This window comes from Ovis aries, chromosome 10 (assembly GCF_016772045.2).
Source record: "Ovis aries strain OAR_USU_Benz2616 breed Rambouillet chromosome 10, ARS-UI_Ramb_v3.0, whole genome shotgun sequence".
In the NCBI taxonomy this organism is placed as follows: Eukaryota; Metazoa; Chordata; class Mammalia; order Artiodactyla; family Bovidae; genus Ovis; species Ovis aries.
Window position 1 is genome coordinate 15,672,582 of NC_056063.1, and position 17,390 is coordinate 15,689,971.

Genomic DNA, 17,390 nt, shown 5'->3' on the forward strand with positions numbered 1-17,390 from the left:
TCAGTGGAAGGATTTTGCCATTGTGCCACCATACCTATTTACAGAGGCTTTGGAAGGGGGTAGGGAATACCTTGCAAAGAGCGCAGGAGTGTTTGGTGTTTCCTGGTTGAGGAACTGGCCTTGTTTGAAAGGGAAGCCCTTGTAGCTCAGCTGGTGTCAGCCACAGGCCTCGTGTTCCCTTCTTTCTGTCCATTCATTCATAGTCCAGCTCTAATCAGATATCCACACCCACTCCTCCACTGAAACAGCTCTTTTCTGCCACCAGTATCCTCCTCTTTATCACTGAGTTTCTGCTTGTTAACAGACCACCCCAAAGTTTAGTGGCGTAGAACAAAACCATCTTATTTGTTTTTCATTCTGTGGGGGCAGTTCTAGACAGTTCTTGTGGTGGCTGACCTGGCTGGTCTTCCTGGCTGGAATGATCTCACCGGTGTGTCTGGGCTTGGTTAACTGTCACCCAGGGCCGTGGCCACCTGTGTCTCATCTCCATTGTGTTCATTCCCATGATGGTGAAAGAGTTCCTGGTAGCGAAGGAGGGAAGCCCCACTGCACAGACACTTTGCAAACCTGTGCTTGCATCATGTTTGCCAAATGTAACTTGCAGTAGACTCCGCCTCCAGGTGGGGGGATTTCTGGTAAAGAATTTGCTGCCTCTAAAAAAAAAAATCTACCACATTCATGGGCTTCCCTGGTGCCTGCAGTGGAGGAGATGTAAGAGACAAGAGTTTGATGCCTGGGTTGGGAAGATCCCCTGGAGGAGGAAAGGGCAACCCGCTCCAGTATTCGTGCCTGGAGAATCCCATGGACAGAGGAGTCTGGCGGGCCACAGTCCGTGGGGTGCCAGAGTCGGACAGAACTGAGCACAAGCACCGCATCCGTATTCTAAAATCCAAGAGTCAGCCAGCAGCCCTCCTCGGTTGCCCTTCAGCATAACTTGACAGATTGATCACTTCCACCCTCACACCGTACTGTTTTCATCTCACTTCTGAGACATCTCTGTCGGTGGCTCCTTCTCATCTTCTCAGTCTCTGAATGTTATTTGAACCCCCTCTGGAGCTGTTCTTTGGAGGAGCAATGCTGTGTTCTTGGATGACGTCATGTCTTTAAAGTAAGAAACTTGGACACTTTCTTATGTTTATGCCTCCAAGTACTTTTTGTTCTTTATCTGACTTACCTTTGTTTCAGACAGATCTTTTAGTTCTTCCTTTTGATTTCACAAGCCATATTGGAAACAGGCCTGCTTTTATATCCAGAGTTCTGAAATTAGGTAGAGACCGGTAGTATTTTAAGAAGCTACTGTACATTTAATAGCAGAACCAGCCTTGAATTCAGTCCTTCGAGTGGCAAGGAAACTCAGGCAGCTTCCAGTTCCGGCCCTGTCACTTACTGTCCATGAGACTGTGGACAGACACTTAATCTTCTGAGCTTAGATTCCCTTCCTTTCCCTACCATGAGTATTGCACTCCTGAAAATCTCTGTGTACAGGAAACACCTAGTTTAGGAACGTAGTCTTTCTTTTGGTCTGAGGAAGAGGGAGCTAGTATGGGAAGTAGAGTCAAAGGAGCTGAGCTGTAGGGAGACCTGTGCAAGCCCTGAGAGTGAAAGTGTTAAGTCACTCAGTCGTGTCTGGCTCTTTGTGACCCCATGGACTTCTCCAGGCCAGAATACTGGAGTGAGTAGCCTTTCCCTTCTCCAGGGGATCTTCCCAGCCCAGGAATCGAACCCAGGTCTCTCGCATTGCACGTGGTTTCTTTACCAGCTGAGCCACACGGGAAGCCTATGCAAGCCCTAAGTACTGCTTTGATGCCTAAAGCATCTGTTAAAGATAGCGTGCTAAATAGTCAGTAATGGGTATGCTGCGATTTTTCTTGATCACTCTTTGTTTGGAAGAAAATTTCAAACGTGTCCTTAGTTTAAAGCAGGTATTTTATATAGTCACATCCAGTATGCCTAGGGTAGCCATGTCCCCATGTTATGGCCGGTTTACATATTTTACAATTTACATAGTTTTCTGTGCAGTTATTAATAGTGTCCCTTCTTTCACTCCCAGAGTGTCCTGGTTTTGGTAATAAACAGTATGTAACTTCCCTGCTGGCTCAGGTGATAGATAATCTGCCTGCAATGCAGGAGACCTGAGTTCGATCCCTGGGTTAGGAAGATCCCCTGGAGGGAAAAATAGCAACCCACTCCAGTATTCTTGACTTCCCTGGTGGCTCAGATGGTAAAGCGTCTGCCTACAGTGTCGGAGACCCGAGTTCGATCCCTGGATCAGAAAGATCTCCTGGAGAAGGAATGGCAACCCACTCCAGTATTCTTGCCTGGAAAATCCCATGGACAGAGGAGCCTGGCAGGCTATAGTCCATGGGGTCACAAAGAATTGGACACAGCTGAGCAATTAACACACACTTGCCCTTAATAATAACAGATGTATGTGTATCTTCATTTCAGTTCAGTTGCTCAGTCGTGTCTGACTCTTTGCGACCCCATGAATCACAGCACACCAGGCCTCCCTGTCCATCATCAACTCCCGGAGTTCACCCAAACTCACATCCATCGAGTCGGTGATGCCATCCAGCCATCTCATCCTCTGTCGGCCCCTTCTCCTCCTGCCCCCAATCCCTACCAGCATCAGAGTCTTTTCTAGTGAGTCAGCTCTTTGCATGAGGTGGCCAAAGTACTGAAGTTTCAGCTTCAGCATCAGTCCTTTCAATGAACACCCAGGACTGATCTCCTTTAGGATGTGTATTTTATATGTAAATTAAAAGCCTATCAGATTTTCTATCTAACGTGAAATATAGAAGAGCTAGATGCTGTTAATGACGAGAACAGATATATAGTGATTGGTTCCCCAAGATTGCTATAGAAATGCTTGAAAAGAGCTTGTTCTGGAGTATGTCTCCTGACTATCTCATTTATGTTTCTAATTTACTCATTTTTTCATTCTTCTTACTGATCACTAGAGTCACTATTAAATAAGTGTAGGATAAGCGAGGAATGGTTTAGCAGTGCATGTGACTAGGTTATCAAGACTTAATTTCAGCTAAATATGAGTCATCAAAGTTTTGTGGCTATAAGCAAAAGGCTTCATTTATTGGGCGATTGTTGTTTCGAGTGGAGTGGGCTGATAACCCCACTCTTCTCTGTCAGTCAGCTTACAGGGCAGACATTGTGTTCCATTTTCAGTGCTGTGCTTAGAGACATGGACAAATAAGTTCATTCAGTGGAGTGAGACTAGGACAGTGGGAAAACGAAAATCAATTTCCTGTGAGGAGCATTTGAAGGGACTGTGGCCGTTCAAGAGAAGATCTAGGGCAAACCAGGTGAAACTATCTGGTTTTTAAAAGCTAGAAGATGTACAATTAAGTATTGATGTTTAGAGGCAGAGTAACCCTTTATGGGTTATCTGTGTGGTCCAAAAAACATATATTTGGGTAAAAAAATGAAAAAACAGCTAAGGTTTTAAAAAACCAATGTGCCATACTGATAAGGAGTATGGACTCAGGAGTCAGTCAGCTCTGGGTTTAATCCAGACCTTGTCTTTTACCAGCCATGTGACTCTGGGGAAGTTGCTTATTACCCTTTCTTGTTTCCTCATCTGTTAAAAGGAGATGGTATTAATACCTCATGGATTCAGTGTGTGTAAAATACGTGTTCACGTACTGTCATATCCCACATACTACCCAGTACATGCATAGACTCTGCGTCGTGTCTGATGTCTTCTCTCCCGCTCTGATCTCCCAGAGTTAAACAGCAGCAGCAGCTTCCTGTGCCAACAGCTGGAAGAAATGGTGTGGACGTTGGTTCTAGCAGAGACAGGGCTGTGGAGTAGAGGAATCGAGAGCGGCAGAGAGGGGAGGGGAGACGCGCAGTGTGAATGTAGCTCTTCCTCAGTGTGGTCTGTTAACACCTGAGAAAAGGGAGAGTCCAGTTATGAATAAGCTAAGAGTAGCAGCCTGCTTTAACAGTTGGTAATGTTTGGGCTGTTTGCATCAAGCATTCCCCACCACGTCCCTAAATCATTGTACTTGCATTTTTTTTTAAATACCTTTGAACATCTGATGGGTATTACATTTTAATTGGTTTACAGTTTTGCTTTAGTTTAATTTTAAAACGAGCCTTTCTACATAACCAGCCTGCCTCAGAAAACTTCAGTTTTCAAAATCTTTGATAAGTGTCATGTTTTACTGACAGTCATAGTCTGTGATAATACAGCTTCTCTCAGAGATGTGTAATTTCTAGTTTTATTTCTAAACACATTTAACATTCAGGATCATATGAGGGCCCACTTATAATGGAAAATATGCAAATAAAAATCAGTGAGATAATTTTCTGTTATAAAAATTGAGTAAGTTTAGAACAGTGTTACACTGTTGATAGGAGTTTAAATCAGTACAAACTTTCTGAAGGGCAGTCTGGCAACACACATGTATATTGCACATATATATACGTACACACATATGTACATATATGTACATATCTCATACACCCAAGCACAGATACACACTGCTGCTCAAAACAAAGCAGAATAACAGTCCACTGTTTTCTCTGCCAGTCAGCTCACTGCGCAAGCGTTATGTTCAGTTCTTCGTACTGCCCTTACAGAAAGACATTGAGAGACTCATCTCGCAGAGGGGGACTCAGACAATGAGAAAGCTGGGATATTAATAATAAAATCCTCGTGCCTTTGACCCAGCAATTCCATCAATTTCTAAAACCTATCCTTTGGAAATGAAAGTTAGTGATGCAAAGACTGATACACAAAGATAATCGTTTCAGTATTGTTTGTTATGGAGAAAAATGAGTAGTATTCTCAAATATTTTAGTAAGGGATTAATTAAGTAAACTGGGGACATTTTTAAATTGTTTAATATTTTTAATTTGAAAAAAAAATTTTCTTTTAATTTGAAACAGTCTCAAGCAGCAGAAAAGTTGGAAGAACAATATAAAGAACTTGCCCACCAGATAGGTCCATGTAATACAGCATTCTCCTGTGACTTTTCAGGAATATAATTTGAATAGTTCCTGTCTTCTAATGTATCATGCATTGATATTAACAAGAGATCTGTATAAAGTTAGAAATATCAAAAGCCACATTAACTGTTTCATTTTTCTTATTATTTTAATAAATATTTAAATCTCTAAAAGAAAGCAGTAAGGTTTCCCTTAGGGATATATCTCCTAAATTCAGAATGTGTTAAAGTATGTACCTCACTGGGGAAAATAAAGAGCTACTTTCTGACGGGGAATTCTCTTTTGCAGTCACAATTCACCCTTTCAAATCTATGAATTAACAACCGAATAGTACTACTACCTAATCATCAGGCTTCACTTAAGATTTGCCAGTTGTCTCAATGATGTTTTACAGCAAAAGGGTCCAGTCCACAGTCTTGCATGACCTCCTGTTGTCAGATCTCTCTAGTTTTCCTTAATCTAGGAATCCTGTTATAGTTATAAAATCCTGTTTGTAATTGTTCATGGATTGGAACTGGTTTTGTTTTCCCATTAAACTGAGACCTTGAGGATAAAGAGCTACATCATGTCGTGCGTTTGTCTTGAGGCCCTGGATGTGCAGCAAACGCTGAGTGGCAGTGAATGAACGGACTGCTGAAAGAAGGCACAGGTTGGAACTCAGCCTAGTTTTGCAGAGAAATAGTGCTTGCCCACCTGAAGTTTCTTAGATCGTGTCTATCTACTTGTTATACTTTTGTTCTTAATCACTCAGCAAACTCAATGATTGATCATCAGCTAATAAATAGCTTAGGGAGTTTAACAGTTGAAGTTTGAATATAAATGTTAGATTTGGAGGAACTTTGAATATGGTCCTTGTTATGAACTTCGTACTTGTTATTCTTTTGTAGCGTTCCATTGCCTAAAGAATAAAGGCTGTGCTCTGATATTAGAGATCATTTATGGTCTGGTTCCATTTTTCCTTTGTAGTTCATCTCCTACTATTCCTTATTTTGTACTTTCCCTCCCAGCCAAATCTGATCACATTTTTCTGATCAGACTCTTCCATGACTTTGCTTAGCTATCTACTTTTGATACTAGTTCAAAAGTGGCCTCTTGCTGAGCCAATACTTACCTCTTAGAATAGAAGAGATGGTGTTCTCCTGTCTGATCCTGGCATATTGTGGCTCTCTTAATTAAAGTTTATCTCATTTTATGGTTATGGATTTAGCTTTTATATCTTCTGCTGGCTGGCAAAGGGGCCCTGCACTCAGTACTTTGAATATGACAGGTATTTAATACATATTTTTTTAAAAATTAGGCTATTATTAGGGAGTACATTGATCCCATATTGGTTAAAAAACAATTTTAAAACATGCAATTCAAATAAGTAAAAACTAGTATGGGACTCCTCTGGTGATATAGTGGATAGGAGCCCACCTGCCAGTGCAAGGGACACAGGTTCAATCCCTGGTCCAGGCAGAGGCCACATGCTGAGAAGCAGCTGAGCCTGTGAGCACCCCTGCTGAGGCCACGTGCTGCGACTACTGAAGCCCATGTTCCTCGAGCCCGTGCCCTGCGGCGAGAAGCCACTGCGCTGAGAAGCTCCGCACTCCACAGCTAGAGAGCAGCCCCTGCTCTCTGCAACTAGAGGAAGCCTGTACACAGCAAGGGAGACTCAGTGCACCCCAAAACCAAAAGCAAATTATAAAAAAGGTGGCATAAAAGGATAGTTACTGTAGCTAATAGTACAAGATGTTAGCAGTAGAATCTTGGCTAATTTAAAATTTTTATTGGCTTGTCTGTAGTAAAATTATTTCTGTATGAGCATATTATTTAATAGCAGAGATTGCTTATAATTTTAAAATAATAATCTTTGATCTTTAAAATTTTGTTAAGTAAATGAAACTTCTTTGCTGGACAAAATAAATAGTAAAATTTGCTGAAGTTCTCTATATCTGGTATTAAACATGCCATTCACATGCTGCTGAACGCTAAAAATACACAAAAATTAAAATAAGAATTGTAATAAGATCATTATTTGGCCAAAATATTATTAGGGCAGGTTGTTATAGTGTTAAGAGACATGAACTTGTAACATCTAAAATATTCACTGGTGGGGCTTCCCTGGTAGTTCAGTGGTTAAGACTCCATGCTTCCACTGCAGGGGACTCAGGTCTGATCCCTGGTCAGGGAACAAAGAACCCGCGTGCAGTGCAGTGCGGTCAAAAAATAAAATGAGATATTCGTGTGGGATTAATGTGAATTTTTTTCTCCTATAGGATTATAAATAGAATAGTTAGGAGAACCAAAGGTAATATTAATCTCTGTAAATGTAATATTTTAATGTACATATGAAGTTGTGTTTCTTTTATTAATAGTTCTTAGCTTACATTTGGAAAAAACATGAAATTAAATAATTGAAATGTTTTCTTTCCTCTCTTTCAGAAATCAAGGAAGGACCGAGGTGAGATTATTTCTATGGAAATTTTATTTAAAACACGAGATTATTTTACTATGCATTAGAATTAGTAACAAGAGGGTAGTGTTTGCTCTGGAAAACTCCACATGAAACTGGTGGCTGGTCGAGAAAACATAGTGTAAATGCTGCTCTTGTGTGAGTGAATAGGCTCCTTTCTAGTTGCTCATACTGAGCATTTTTCTACTTTGATTTAAATATCCCCTCTCTTAGTTCTGTGAAAACTAGTATTGCTTCAGTAATACTTTAACATTAATTCAGAGTGGCAAATGTATTTGACACAGATTTTTGAAGGCCTTAGGTTTTAACCCATTGAGTCTAGGACATAATTTGCGGTACCTGTCACATACTAGCTGCTGCTGCCACTGCTGCTGCTAAGTCGCTTCAGTCGTGTCCAACTCTGTGCGACCCCATAGACGACAGCCTACCAGGCTCCGCCGTCCCTGGGATTCTCCAGGCAAGAACACTGGAGTGGGTTGCCATTTCCTTCTCCAATGCATGAAAGTGAAAAGTGAAACTGAAGTCGCTCAGTCACGTCTGACTCTTTGCAACCCCATGGACTGCAGCCCACCAGGCTCCTCCATCCATGGGATTTTCCAGGCAAGAGTACTGGAGTGGGGTGCCATTGCCTTCTCCAGTCACATACTAGAGAGATACTTAATATTTCATAATCTTTCTATGTGATTGAGAGATCAGCACTCTAAGTTTATAAATCCCTTTGATGAAAAATTTGGGGAGATATGGTAAAAAGCATTTTGAAAGATTGGGTCATTCAAAAAAGACCTACTGGGTCTTTTCATTCTAAACCTCGATATTGAGTTATCCTTATAAATATTTAGTTGTATTTGTTGAAATATTTGAAAGTAAAACAGCACCATGTACTCATGGTAATCATTGGATCTAAAAAAGAAAGCCATCCTCTGCTTATGGGAGTGTTTAAGCTTTCTGAGTAAATAGATCTCTTCCCCCGGCTTCAGATAGTTGCTTTCTTAATACTTAACGTTCACTCATTCAGCAAATACTGTTTTTCTTCTGTGTGCCGGGCATTTTGCTTGGAGATGGGTGGCTGAACGAATGGATAGATGGATAATTCTGTTTGTCTATCCATCCATCCACCTAATATTTATTTAATTTATTTATGGGTATAAATATAACAAGACACAGTTCCTTGACTGCAGATACCTTAGGGAAACAAGTTACTTCTGTTTTACAAATAGAATTTTTTCAGCCATAGACCAGAGGAAACATTTGAAAGCTATCTTTATAATGGTAGATTAACCCCATTGTTCAGACAAATAGGAATAGATTCTCTTTTTATGACTAATTATTAAAGCTTATTTGGTAAAACTTTTTAAAGTGCTTCATAAAATGATTGGAAAAGATTCACATTAAAATATTTGATTTATGGTCACAGTTTCTGTACAGATGCTTTGAATACAAAAGTATATTGTAATAAGCTCTCGTTAATGTGTCTACTAGGTTTCATTTACTTTGAATGAGGATCTTGCAAATATTCATGATATTGGTGGAAAACCGGCTTCAGTCAGTGCCCCTAGAGAACATCCATTTGTGTTACAAAGTGTTGGAGGACAGACATTAACCGTGTTCACTGAGAGCTCCTCAGGTAAGTGGGCATAGAGTCATTTAAATGCAATTCCTGGACGTGTTGTGTAGATAATCTCTCTCAACACACTCTCAAAGGTCATTACCAGGGCTGTTTTACCTGTGATTCTTTCTACCTCTAATTCACGTCGTGCTGCTTCTCTGCTCGGTGCTCGAAGTCCTTTCCTGTGATTGATGGATTTTTGACTGTTACTGGAAGGGTTTAACTTCCATTTGGGGCATGAAGAAATAGAACAAAGCAGATGGAAGAGTGTGGTGCATCAAGCTGGCTTCCAGGATGTTGAGGAAACAGTATTATGAGTTTTGCCAAGATAAGGTCATCCTTGCCTGTTTTGGTAAATTGATATTCAGCAACTGTAAATTGTGTTTTAAAAAATACTGCATAATACTAGGGAATATTTAGTCAAAATATAGGAAATACTTTGGCTCTTGTGCGCTTTATTTCTTAATGCATAGGGATTGACTTCTTTTAATTGGTATCGACTTCTAAGAAGCTGTGCATGGTTTTTAATTTTGTTTGCTCTTAAATGTTTTAATAGCTCAGTAAAAGGGGAGCAGGTGTTTCAGCTTGTGAATTAAATATAGAGGGGACTTTTTTGGTGGCATATGTAAGAGTATATGTTCATTTTCATTGTTTCTTGGTTGTTAAGCTTTACTGAATTTGCAGTACTACTAGTAAAGCAACAGGCCACCTCATTTGAACAACTAATTTCTCATACCTAATTCAGAAAGTTTATTTGGTTGTATAACAGAAAAACATCCATGGTTTTGTTGTATTTTCATTAAACATTACAAAGAAAGGTGTAAGAAATTAAATGTTAAGAACATTATTGTTTTAACAGAATATACAGTTGATCCTTGAAAAATGGGAAGGTTAAGGGCACGAACACTCACAGTTGGAAACACAGGTATAGTTTACAGTGGGCTGTTCGTGTCCAGGGTTCCTCCATGTTTGCAGTTGTGTGTACTCAAAGTCACCAACTATAGATTGAATAGTACTGTGGTTTTTACCATTGAGAAAAACCTGCATTTAAGTAGACCCTTGAAATTCAAATCCATGTTCTTCAGGGGTCAGCTGTACTTCAGCAAATTTTTATGTTGTCTTAGATTGCCAATATGTGCATAAACTGATGTCAGAAAATCATTGGGTTTTTTTTCCCCTTGGAGGTAGAATTTTAAAAGTGGTAAATTGTAAATTTTCTGTCATGTGGTTTAAAGTTAAGGAAGGTGAAATTTTAGTTACTCAGTTGTGTCCAAATCTTTGCAAGCTCGTGGACTGTAGCCCACCAGGCTCCTCTGTCCATGGAATTCTCCAGGCAAGAATACTGGAGTGGGTTGCCATTCCCTTCTCCCAGGGATCAAACCTGGGTCTCCTGCGCTGCAGGCAGATTCTGTACCATCAGCCACCAGGGTTTGTTTTATTTCATTATTCTGTTGCCATGATTTGTAGTGTAATATTATGGGAAGTAGAGACTGTGAAATATATGCATTTTCTCCTGGAGAAGATTCAGCCATTCAACAAATACTGTGTGCTACATTGTGCAGGGCACAGCATAGGCACAATTAATCTAGCAACTGGTTGGATTTAATAAGACCTGTTGAACCTGTGAGGTTTCCTCTACTTCTATGCTTGTTCCTGGAATGGAAGAGGCGTGGCAGCAAGATGATGAAAAGGAAGCAGTCTGGAAAAAAAGCCTGAGGTGGGGAACCTTGTACTTCCTTGGTAGAAAAAGGTGCCCTGTTTTAGACTTTTTACCTCCTATCAGGTTGGTAGTTTTTCTGAAGTGTGACTCATTGCTGGTACTTACACAAAAGACAGTAATTTAGAAAGCTGAGGTTTGTTATCGTCAAAATTAATCTTTCGTATTTAATCTTGTAAATCCTTTCGTTAGTGTGCTCTTTCTGAACATTTTGTGTTCACATTTGGGGTTACAGTGTACTCCAAAGTGAATATGGCTTTATGAGGATTATCTTGCCAGGAATATGGAAAAGGATCAAGATCGTCCTTCTTCTGGAGTTTGTACAGTGTGTTCTTTGTAGAACTGTGATAATGCAAGTGAGGTCTAAGTTGCCGTTAGATGGTGCACACTCTAAGGGAAGTCTTTGGTGCCTAATGTCAGTTGTTCTGTCTCATGTCATTGTTCCCTAACTCTCTTTGCACTTTCTTTTTTTCTCTATATATATTTTATTTTATTTGGCTGCACTGGGTCTTAGTTACAGCATGTGGGGTCTAGTTCCCTGACCAGGAGTCTAACCTGGGCCCCCTCTGTTGGGAGCACAGTGTCTTAGCCACTGGACCACCAGGGAAGTCCCTCTTTGCATCTTCCCGTGGTTTAATTCCCTTGAGGACAAGGGTGGAAGCTGGAGGCCATTGCAGTAATCCAGGGAAGGGATGACAGAGATTTGGATCCGAGTGGTAGCAGTGACAAAGGTCTAGTCTCTCATCTGATGTCCCGTCCCGTCCTTCGTTGTCTTAACAGACAGTCCACTTGGATTTCTCATCACCTGAAGTGGAGAAGATACAGAATCGGGTTGACTTCTTCGTTCCTTTATTCTCCATGTGTCCGTATTTCTGTCAGGGACACATCACTCTGTTCTGAGCCGCCTCTGACTCTCACATGCAGTCAGTTGCTTGTTAGGTCATTTCTGTAGTAGGAATACACATTTCCTCCTGTTCTTTTTTTTAATAGTCGTTTTTATTCATTTGGTCCTGCTGGATCTTAACTGCGGCTCGTGCAGCGAGTTTTAGTTGTGGCCTGTGGGATCTGGCTCCCTGACAAGGGACTGAACTTGATCCCCCTCCACTGAGAGTGTGGAGTCTTAGCCGCTGAATCACCAGGGATGACCGCATACACATTTCTTGGTAACACTTAACCCACTGTCCTCTGAACACCTCAGCTGTCCTCTCTACCCTCCAAGCTGCTCGAATCCCTTCTCCCTCCCCAGAGCCTCCCGACACTGCTGCCTCTCCTTCCCTTGTTTTCCTCTGCCAGGGATGTGTTTGCTTTTTATAGTCGCAACCAGCTTTCCCTTTATGACTCCAGCTTTGTTGATTCTTCCTTCATCTAGACTTTATGGCAGTAAGGTTTGTGTTGCTCATTTTGTCCCTGGATTAAGCCTTATGGGCAGGGGACCACATCTCATGCTTCTTGCCAGAGTGTCTCATATAGGACTGAACACAGCACGTGGGCTTGCTAAAACAAATACGTATTGAAATAGTTGGTTTTCTCCTAAGAATTACTGATATCCTAAAGGTACTCTTTAGAGTGATTTTCAGTGAGATGGCTTGTTAGTGACAAAGGATAGATTTTCTTATTTCAAAGTGAAGTCTTTTTCTTAAGACCCTTGAGATTCAAAATTGAATACTAAATTCCTTTGTTCCCTATGCTATTTCTTGCTCATTATATTTTTATTTTGGCACGAACGATTCTTCTACTTTTTCTTTGCCAATCAGATTAGTTCAGTGCTGTGTGATGTGGTGCTTGGTTGACCACTAGACACGTTACCATATTGCTTGGTGCATTTCCCGTGTGCTGAGAATCAGTTATATGATTTTCAGAGGTTCGAATTAAGCTTTTTGTGTATCTGTGTGTGCTTTGTAACATTCAGACTACAGCTGTTTTCTTCTGTTGAATTTTTTTCTTATCACTGCTTTTACATGAATTTTGCTGTTGTGTGAATTATCACCATCTGCATGTTGCTAGTTGCCATTGCAATGGAACTCTGAGGTTGTTTTTTTTTTTGGAAGTATAGTTGATTTACAGTGTTGTGTTAATTTACAGTGTTGTGTGTTAATTTCTGCCGTACAGCAAGTGATTCAGTTATAGACACATACATTCTTTTAAAAATTCTTTTGGTTTATGGTTATCATAGCTCCATGTGCTGCACTGTCAGACCTTCGTTATCAGTTCTATGTATAATGGTTTTCTGTGTCTGTAAGTCTCTTTCTGGTTTGTAAATAAGTATCATAGTTTTAGATTTCACGTATGAATGGTTTCATGTGGCATTTGTCTTTGACCCGCTTCACTTAGTATGGTGATCTTTACGCCCATCTGCGTTGCTTCAGCTGGCATTGTTCCGTTCTCTTTGTGGCTGAGTGGTATTCCATTGTGCATATGTAAAAACCGCATCATCTTCATCCATCCATCTGTTGAGGGGCACTTAGGTTGTCTCCATGTCTTGGCTATTGTGAGTAGTGCTGCCGTGAACATAGGGGTGCATGCCTCTCTTTGAATTGTAGTTGAACTATATTCTTGTTATATTTGCTGTGATACAGAGTACTTTATATCATTTTATATTCTCATAACTATTCAGTTTAGGAAAATTGAAGGAACTTTTTGTTAATGTTTACACCTTTTTTGTCATTAAGCTGTGATAGTTAACAGAAACGGACAACCTATTGTACACTTATTTTGTCCACTGTATTGAGTACTCCTTAGCAACTATTTCACACAACAAGCCTATGGGGTGGAAACCATGGTCATTTAATTGATGAAAGAAATGGGGCTTACTTAGGATATAATTTGACCAACATGCAGCTGGTAGACCTGTGCCCTTAATCATCATACTGGTGGTTTTCAGAGTGTAGGTGCAAAATTAATTTTGTGAGTAACTGACAGCCTTGAAAAAAAGAAAGAAATAGAATGGGGGGAAAAAATGAACGTTTATATTTGGGAACATTTCAAACACATGCTGAAGTAGAATAATATAAACTCACCCAGCTTTTTAAGGCGCTGTTGGTGATTAAGAGGGGCTTCCCAGGTGACTCGCTGGTAAGGAATCCACCTGCCAAGCAGGAGATGTGGTAATCCAAGCAGGATTACCCTGGGTTGGAGTGATCCCCTGGAGAAGTGATTGGCAACCCACTCCAGCGTTCTTGCCTGGGAAATCCCATGGACAGAGGAGCCTGGCAGGCTATAGTCCATGGGGTTGCAAAGAGTCGGACATGACTTAGGGAGTAAACAGCAGCAGCAGTGATTAAAAACAAATTACTTTTGTAAAAAGGTATTTCCCTTTTTTCAAATATGTTTGCACCCCTCATTGTCCTGGTGCATTTTATTTCTAAGCCTTTATAAAATCTATAAATCACTGTGATTTTATCTAAATGATACGTCACTTCACTTATTATAAATCTCAGTTCTTTGTAAATTGCCTATTGGGTTTGCCCTGCAGAAACAAAATTAATCTGTCTGATCATTGTCTGCAAATTATGAGTATGTTTTTAACCTGCCACTTTCCAGATACAAAGCTGTGTTTATATATTATGTAGTGCAGTGATTTCCACCTGGGAGCCTGCTTTGCATCATCTAGAGACATTTTTGAGGACTTACTTCCCTGGTGGCTCAGCGGTAAAGAATCCACTTGCCAGTACAGGAGCTGTGAGAGACTTGGGTTCAATCCCTGGTTCAGGATGTCCCCCTGGCAATGGAACTGGCAACCCACTTCATTTTTCTTGCCTGGAGAATCCCATGGACAGAGGAGCCTGGCTAGCTACAGTCCATGGGGTTACAAAGAGTTGAACATGACTGAGTGACTTGAGCATGCACACAGACATTTTTGACTGTCACCCTGGGTGCGTGTTCCTGGCATGGAATAATTGGGGATGTCACCAAACAGCCTGCTGTGCACAGAACAGCTCCTTGCAGCACAGAACTGTCCAGCCCAAAATGTCAGTAGTGCCAAGGATGAGAAACCCTCCTCTTGTAGAAAAGAAGGTATTATTTTAAGTGGACAAGCTATTTGGTATATCTACTGGTGAGATTAAAGTTATAAAATAAAAATGTTTGTTTTTTTGATGGAGCCAACAGGAGTGATGAGACCCTGTTCACCTCCCCAGTAGCTGTTTTTCTTTGTTCTCCTATTCTTCCCCTGCCCCTCCTCCTGCTGCTGTTTTTCTTCCTTTTGTTGTATCAGAAGAAATTTCTGTGCTTTTAGGGGACTGCTCTTGAGGTTTTAGCTTAACTTTTAGTTGGAGCATTTATTTTGTTTACATTTAAGATAACTATCAATGTGTGTATTCCTGTTGCCATTTTCTTAATTGTTTGGGGTTTGTTTCTGTAGGTCTTTCTTCCCCCTTCTTTCTTTGTCATCTCTTGTGTTTCCCACCTAGAGAAGTTCCTTTAGCTTTGTTGTAAAACTGGATTGGTGGTGCTGTATTCTCTCAGCTTCTGCTTGTCTGTAAAGCTTTTGATTTCTCCATGGAATCTGAATTGAGAGCCTTGTGGGTTGATTGCTTTTGGTTATAGGTTTTTCGCTTTCAGCACTTTAAATATATCCTGCCACTCCCTTCTTGCCTGCAGCTTAACTTTTCATTGTAGAAAAAATTTTAAGCATATGTGAAAGTAGAGAAATAGTATAGTGAAACTCCACGTGCCTGTCGTCTAACTTCAGACTTCAGCATTTGGTCAGTCAGATTGTTTCAGCTCTTCCCCAGCCACTGTTCTTTGTACCTCACAGGGTCATTTTAAAGACAGCCTTACACAACATATCATTCCACCTTTAAATTCTTAGTACAGGTGTCCATAAGGATTCCTTTTTTAAAGATACATAAGCACAGTAGCGTTATGGTACCTAAGAAAAATGGGGATTAATTGCAAAATACCCTCATAGATGTCACCAGTGGAGACTGTTTAATGCTCACACTCCAGTGTTGCTTGATTTTTTTCCCCTCTTTACATTCTGTTTTCTGATTTATGGTTCAGCTGTATGTGAAATCCCAGTGGTTTGCAATTTTATAGCCTACATTATCCACTTGAACAGGTACCACTGGAGAAAATACAATTCATCAAGTCATTTGTATTACTGTGAAGGCATGGAGCAATCTTTCTGCAGAACTGTTTGAGGAATTTGGCTGACAAAGAAGTGACAGAATAGAAAATCATTTTTAGAGCTGTATGTACCAAGGCACCGATGTGAAATTTGTAATACTGTTGGAGGGGAAAATACTTAAGCGATGTTTACTGAATGTCATGCATTATTCTCAGATTGCATAAAATTAAAGTTAACAAATACATACATTTAGAAAGAAAAAGATTTTGTCAATGCAATATGACCAAACTCTAAAGAAATAGAGGCTTGTAAAAGAAAAGTTAACAATAAAATAGAAGCAGTATAAGAATTTATATGATGACCAGACTAAAAGTGTTACTTAATTCAATATGGTTTGAGTGGGGAATGTACTAGTGTATCTCGGTAAAGCAGTAGGGACATACGGTTTGTATATAAACCTCAATTTAAAACATTACTTTCTTTTTATTTCTTTAAGCATAGTTTTATTTATTCACTTACTGGTTGTCCTGGGTCCGTGCTGCTGCGCGGGCTTTCCTCTAGCTGCGGGCGAGCAGGGGGCTACCGTCTAGTTGTGGTGTGCACGCTTCTCTCTGTGGTGGCTTCTCTTGGTGCGGGGCTCGGGCTTTAGGACACATGGGCCTCAGTAGCTGCGGCTCCCAGGCTCTAGAGCGCGGCTCACTAGCTGCAGCGCGTGCGCACAGTTGCTCCGAGGCACGTGGGGTCTTCCCAGGTCAGGGATCGAACCTGTGTCTCCTGCACTGACAGCCCTGGAATGTTAATTTCTTGAAAAACTAAAGAAATTGACCATGAAGACTAGAGAAACCAATTTCATCTAGGTCAAATTTAAATTTAAAATAAACCTCTTGAAAGTTAGGTCAGTTTTATGTCTTTAATGCACAATGACTTAGTAAACATTTTAAAATTCTGAAACAAAACCTCATTCCTCCATGTTTATACCAGCTTGTTATAAATAGGCAGCTGTGGCCTGGCCAGGGGTGAAGCACTGATAGAGAGCCAGTGTGCTTTTTGAAAGACTGTGTGAAAAGGAATTCAGCTGAAGCCTTCTTTAAAAATTTACTTTAAGGACCGTGTGTACGTGTGTCAGTCGTCAATATCTTGCTTGTACTGTGTCGTTAGCTGTTCCCAAAGAAGAAGGTGGGGGGAACCCTACAGACACATAGTGTTTGCACATTTTTCCCTCCTCCTTTAAGAGGTTTTCTGGAGAATATTTATGGTTAGAAGTTGCAGCCTTCTCCTGCTCACAGAGAAAAAAAGCACACCACCCAGGGTTATTTACAGCGTTGGTTTCTTTTCTATAACTACACACAGCGTCATGACTGTGAGGATTTGGTAGATATTTTTCTTACTTTGTAACTTGTTATGTATCATAACTAAACTTTTTTTGAGAAGAGCCCCTATATTGTTCAGCAAAGGAAAAATATCCAGTGATTTGGAGCGGTTCTGAATCCCTTTTCTGCGTCTTCTAGGTGAAGGGTGATGCTCCTCACCTTGCCAGGTTAGGGACAGACTGCCGTGGTTTGGGAATTGTGGC

At 40.6% G+C, this 17,390-nt stretch overlaps 1 protein-coding gene across 3 annotated transcripts in view; it reads left to right on the top strand.

Annotated features, from left to right (window-relative positions):
- Positions 1-17,390, top strand: part of GTF2F2 (general transcription factor IIF subunit 2) — a 136,737-nt gene that overhangs the window by 14,109 nt on the left and 105,238 nt on the right. For all 3 annotated transcript variants that reach the window (XM_060394306.1, XM_060394307.1, XM_004012057.6), the window contains 2 exons: positions 7,396-7,414; positions 8,906-9,050. In XM_060394306.1, the coding sequence (XP_060250289.1) occupies positions 7,396-7,414; positions 8,906-9,050 (164 nt within the window). The remainder of the gene's footprint in view (positions 1-7,395; positions 7,415-8,905; positions 9,051-17,390) is intronic.